The sequence below is a fragment of the Cajanus cajan genome, chromosome 8 (assembly GCF_000230855.2).
Source record: "Cajanus cajan strain Asha chromosome 8, NIPB_CcT2T_4, whole genome shotgun sequence".
NCBI lineage: Eukaryota > Viridiplantae > Streptophyta > Magnoliopsida > Fabales > Fabaceae > Cajanus > Cajanus cajan.
This window is the reverse complement of record NC_138524.1, coordinates 25342488-25348683: the sequence shown is the minus strand read 5'-3', so window position 1 is coordinate 25348683 and position 6196 is coordinate 25342488. Positions and strand designations below refer to the sequence as shown.

Sequence of the window (6196 nt, the reverse complement as noted above, 5' to 3'; positions counted from 1 at the left end):
CAATACTCAGCTACCCAGATGTCCAGAGCACCGAGGTATGCAATGAGCCTGGAGAGGCGACGACTAATACTCACCCTGGAGAGGGAAAACTCAACCTGGAGAGGCTACTCAACAATTTTCCACCGGAAGACGCTACAAGTCAGAAGGTTGGCACATCACCCAGACAATTGGGTCAACTCCTTTACTTGTCAGCCGGTACACCAAAAGGCCGTCCGACTAAGTAAAGGGGGGGCAGCTGTAGACCCCTAAAATTTTCCGGGTCGGAAATAAAGCTTGAAGACTCTCGAAGACTGAAGGAAGATCAGCCAGAAGGACTTTCAGAAGGCCCAAGGAGGGTTCTCTATAGGTCTAGAGGTCTTAGGATAGCTAAAATAAGAAAAGTGGGAGGAATGAAGCCCAATACGGCCTCCCAGAGGTTCAGTACGGCCGTATTGAGCATTTCGAACTACAATACGACCGCAGCGAACTCAGTACGCCCGTATTGAAGTCTTTGAACTTCAATACGGCCGTACTGAATTCAATACGGCCGTATTGAAGTTCAAAACTTCAATACGGGCCGTATTGGACCCAGGGGCCGTACTACGCCTCATCCCTATAAATAAGACGTCATTTGGACGTCATTGGACACTTGGACACTAAGTTTTAACCCTCTTCTTGAGTATTCTGGGTTTTTTTGAGTAGTGCTCTGCCTAGAAATCACTCGGAGAGTTGATCCGACGAAGTTTTTGAGTTCTGAGCATTTTGCTTGAGTCTCGAACTAAGTCGAAGGGAAATCCATCGGATTTCCAAGTCAAAAAATTATTTTAGGAAGGAGCGGGCTTGTAGAGTGAGGGAACGCCAAAAAGCTTCCCAATTTCTGTTTAAATACATAGAAAAGCACGCTTCAAAGGTTTCCTTCTTAAATCCTTTCTTTTACTGCTTTCTGATTGTTGCATATTTAAATTCGTCATCATGTAGATATTTAATTTATAATCGCTTATAATAAATAGGGGTAATTTAGTAATTTTACACTATTATTAATGAAATAATCTGTCATAGGGAACCCGAAAGGGGCGTTGTGGGGTGCTAACACCTTCCCCGCACGTAACCGACTCCCTTACCCAACTCTGGTTGTAATGGCCAAGGTTGATTTGCGAAAATCAATTGCCTTATCCCTTTTTCCAATGTTTTGAGTAAAACATTGGTGGCGACTCCAAGAACCCTACTTTGCGAAAACCACTAATCCATGGAGGGTCCCGCTTGGGATTAATATGGATTGGTGAACCATTTTAATAAAATTGTTAGTTCGACAAGGTCTCAGTTTGAGAATAAGTCGTTCTAACAATCCACTTTTTTCAAACTCTTAAAAAGAGTCCGACCATCGTCGCGAATGCCAAGGTCCGTTTCGGCGGGTGGCGACAAGGGATAAAGCAATAAAAGTAGCAAACTCAAGAAATTATGAGGATTTAAGGGCTCACAAGCCTAGAGGGATGAAAACTGAAATATGGAATGGGTTGATCAACATTTGGAAGACACCAGAATGGCAAAAGAAATCTGTTGCTGGAAGACAAAACAAGGCTGCCCAGCCTGAAGTAATGGTGCACACAGGAGGGTCAAGAAGCTTCGGGCAACACAAAAAAGCTATGGTAATCAAATCATATTGAATTTTGTCAATAATTAATGAGTGATGTTTGCTTTATTCCTATTCTAATATGTGGAATTTGTTACAATTAAAATTGTGTTATTAATGATGTCTTAAAAATCTTTACCCATGGATTTTTTTTAAGTGCAGTTTTTTTTTAATTCTTTAACAAGTTGTGAAAGTTGAAGGTTTTGAAAATTAATGAGTTTCTTTTGTAAATTTCATTACTTACAATTTGTATTGTAATCTTTTTACAGGAGGCACAAGAGAATCGTCCTGTTTCTTATCGTGAAGTGTATAACAAAGTTCACAAAAAAAATGATGGTGAATTTGTCTCAACTAGGGCAAAGAAATTTATTGTATGTTATTTTATATTTTAAGATTGATTATGTACTTTTTTAACCTCTTACTATTTCACTTTTTTTTTTTTGTTTATTATTTGTAGGAAACATATGAAGAATCAATGACACAAAAATATGGAGAAGACACTTCTTCTCATCCTGTAATTGATTCTGATCTTTGGTTAAAAGCTGTAGGTGAAAACAAGAAGAAAAAAGTGCATGGCATGGGACATAGCTTGGATCTTGGAACTAGTAGCTCTACCCAAGCTTCATCTCCAGAGGTTGCAGGTGCCTCTACAAATATTACGCCTATGACAGAAGAACGGGTCACTGCAGTTATAAATAATGCATTGGCCTTTTTTTTGCAAACACAATTACCAGAGATGATGAGGCAAATAATTCAAGCAGTTCAACCATCAACAACACCATCAACCAACCAACATAGGGAGGATCAAGGACGAGATGATGATTTTACTAGCTTAGGTTGATTACTATTTAGGATGACTCATTATTTGACTTTTCTTTTTGTAAGACATTAATTAGTTTAGGTTTCTTTAAGATAGTATGCACAAGTTGGATTTTGTAAGACATTTAACAATTTGGTTTTGTAAGAGATATTGTTACATGCAACTTTTATCTTAAATCATGTCGAATTGAAAAAAAATTATGTAGTTGATTTAGATTTATTTAAAAATATCAAATTAAGTGGCATATTTACAGGGATTCATGAGAGAATAATGTATATATAGATAAATTAGGAAGGTTTCGCAAGATATTAGCGAGGGATTCGCGAGGAAACTCAAAAGATATGTTGTGAAGATTTCGCGAGGGATTAGCGTGGTATTCGTGAGGGAACTCAATTCATATGCTTTGATGGATTTGCGTGGGATTTGCGAGGGTTTAGCGAGGGATTTTCGAAGGACATATTTGCAAGGGTTTAGCGAGGGATTTGCGAAGGACATATTTGCGAGGGTTTAGCGAGGGATTTGCGAGGGACATATTTGCGTGGTATTAGTGAGGGATTTGCGAGGGACATATTTGCGAGGGTTTAGCGAGGGATTTGCGAGGGACCTCAATTGATATATTGCTACAGAGTTGCGACGAATTAGCCACGATATCGCGAGGGATAATTGCGATGGAGTAGCGACAAAGTAGCGACGAAATATTAAATACAATTAGCGAGGGAATTTAGGTTCTACATTTGCGAGGCGATAGCGAAGAATTAGCGGCACAAATTTGCGACGGACTAGCGAAGCTGGTTGCGAGGGAAAAGCGAAGGAATGTAGCGAGGGAATTGCGAGGGATATGCATCCGTCGCTAATTAGCGACTTGAATTTAGCGAGGGAAAGATCCCTCGCTAGTCCCTCGCTATTCTGTTTAGCGAGGGATTTGCGAGGGATCTTTCCCTCTCTAATCCGCGAAATTCTTGTAGTGAAATAAATGGCGCTGGACGCGAGTCCTCTGACTTGGCTGTCCAATTCTTTTTAGGGCAAAACTTTGAGGGTTTTCCCCTCATTCACATATAGGACGACACCTTGGAACTGTGGAAGGGATTCTCGATGCTTAAGACTATGTTGTCTTTGGGTCTTTCCTTCGGTTCTTCCATCTTTTATTTTATTTTTGCCCTCGCAGATTTGAGCGACTAGACCCATTTTTTGTGAGGTTAGATATAACCAACTAAACTATTATGTAATATTTATCTTGTTAATGATAAATGCTTGTTTCATTCATTATTGTATTATGTTCCTATTCTTAATGCTTGTTTTGGATTGATCTCTCATTGCTTGATCTAGGGTTCATTGGGTATTGGAAAATAGCCCTTGAAACTAGCTCTGAAACAAGTGAGAAATGTATTTAGGAATGGGGCCTGACCCATTAGTAGTCTCAAACCCTAGTCATTAATGCAGGTCCCTATGTTGGATACTCAATATTCAATATGTGTTCTTAGGCTCTTTATCTAAAGGATTAGGTTTAAGTATACTTGTGAGTTGACTAAACAATGTATGCAATAAGAGAAGAATTAATTGCACGAGAGCGAGGTTCGGTGAAGTCTAATCCTTACAAATCTACAATATCATTTCATTTTTTTTCGCACACAAATTATTCGACAAAATTATCCTTAGAGTATTTTATGTTATTTACTTTTATACTTAACAAAAATTATAACATGGAATTATTCTTTATTGAATAATAGTCATTAAATGCATATTTTATCTTATCTAGTCCATGTGGATATGATCTTTGTTAAATTACTTGTATGAACGGTATACTTCTCGTGTTTTAGATTTGTGGTTAGAAACATATTTATATTTAACAAGGAAAGAAACTAACCTGAAGCGGAATCCCAACAACACGTGCTATGAGAACCTTTGGTGCCACGTGCATATAGTCTAGTGAATTTTGTGTCCATTGCAATTGTTTGATCATGAGTATCATGGCTATATTGATGTTCATTGTATTACTTCTTGAAGTTATAATTGTGATGATTATTATATTGAACTATTATATGTATACTTATCTTATATTGTTAATTTGTGTGTGACTATCTAACTTTATCTTACACTAGTAGTCAGAGTGAAACATTTTTCACTCCTTTATTATTTGTTGTGTTTTATGTGATTTTGCAAGGGAAGATCATCTTGATGATGATGTCAATGACGAGACTTAGGCCTTGTGATATGCTTGTGTGTCGAGCTTTGATAAGATGTGACATTGAAAATTTAAAGTTATGATTTATATTTTTTAATATCATGTCTAATTATTTCAGAAAACTTGTTAAAATTTTGGATTTTTGTTATGGTTTTTAGGTAGTCACGTGACTTTACTTTGTTTTGGTTTTCGTATTAATTACCTCCTCTAGAACTTGTTTAAATTTAAAAAACAAGGTGAGTCATCTACCCTTGGAAGTGCTCTTGCGAGTCTTTTGTAATGCTTACGAACAAAAATTTTATTGAAAAAGTTTTTTTGTACTACTTCATGATTAATTATATATGTTGGCTAGTGAGCTAAAAGATGTCATATTTAATATCAAACAAGTAATCATATTAGTATAGATTAGTATAGTAGTATAAAATGATACACCAGTCAAATTATCTCATCACAACATTATTATTTCACTCACTTCACGTGCAATGGTTGAAACAAGTGATAGTAACTTGTATTTCTTAATCAATATGTTTAGGATTCAAATCCTAATCTTAAATACGAGATAGATTATGTTGAAAAGGGAATATTACATTATGCCCCCCTTCATATGTTAAAATATAAAACAAATTATACTTTTATCTTATAGAAACTATCATTCTCTTATTATATTTAAATATATAATTTCGAGTATTTAACTTATTTTTTTAAGAAGAAAAAAGTATAACTCAATTAACATCCTAAAAAATTATTCATTAAAAAAAATTTAAAATATACTTTTCATTAAAATATAAATTAAATAGTTCATTATCATTTATTCACTTGATAAAAATTATAAAATATACAATTAAATTTAAAATAATTATTAAAATATTAAATAAAATAAATTTAATAAATAATTTATATACTTATATATGTAAACTTGTATATACACACAATAATTAATATATATATATATATATATTAAATTTTATAATAATTATATCTTCTTTAATAATACATTTGTAATAAAATGTATTCCTAAACAAATTGTATGTTTTAGTATACATATCTTACTATCATATTTATTAAATATGATAAATAATATTTTATCAAAAAAACTCTAAACCTTAAACTATTTTATTAATAACATCAATTAAGTAATATCCTAAAATGTATATATTATTTTAATTTAATATATATATATATATATAATTAATACTATGTAATAAAATAGTATTTTATTTAAATAGTATTTTATTTAAAATGTAATATTTTTATAATTATTTAAATAAAATACTATTTTATTACATAGTATTAGTTATATATATATATATATTATTTTATTTTGATGACTTTAAAAATATTTTAATAATTAAAATATTTGTTTTAAATATATAATTAATTTTAAATATTCATAATTTTTAAAATAATAACTAAATATCTAAATCAAAAGATTTTTAAAGTGTAACAATTGTATTTGTTAAGGGAAAACAATGTTTATTTTAACACACTAAGGAAAAGTAATGTAATATTTACATGTTTAAATAGATGTTAGTTTAAAAATTATTTTGATAATAATTCTTTTTTATAACAAAAGTTACACAAATTT

General features: G+C 32.8%; 1 protein-coding gene across 1 annotated transcript; it reads left to right on the top strand.

Annotated features, from left to right (window-relative positions):
• The first annotated feature begins 1435 nt into the window (after positions 1–1435).
• Positions 1436–2587, top strand: LOC145950934 (uncharacterized). The gene is made up of 3 exons (XM_083062885.1): positions 1436–1625; positions 1879–1980; positions 2067–2587. The coding sequence occupies exons 1-3, from the start codon at positions 1470–1472 to the stop codon at positions 2448–2450; spliced, it is 642 nt and encodes a 213-aa protein (XP_082919011.1). The 5' UTR covers positions 1436–1469; the 3' UTR covers positions 2451–2587.
• Positions 2588–6196: the final 3609 nt, after the last annotated feature.

Bases quoted from the DNA above. Each gene is read 5' to 3' on its own strand.
- LOC145950934 (XM_083062885.1), top strand. From the start codon at position 1,470: ATGAAAACTGAAATATGGAATGGGTTGATCAACATTTGGAAGACACCA. The intron at 1,626-1,878 runs GTAATCAAATCA...ATCTTTTTACAG, and splicing joins GGCAACACAAAAAAGCTATG to GAGGCACAAGAGAATCGTCC. The intron at 1,981-2,066 runs GTATGTTATTTT...TATTATTTGTAG, and splicing joins CTAGGGCAAAGAAATTTATT to GAAACATATGAAGAATCAAT.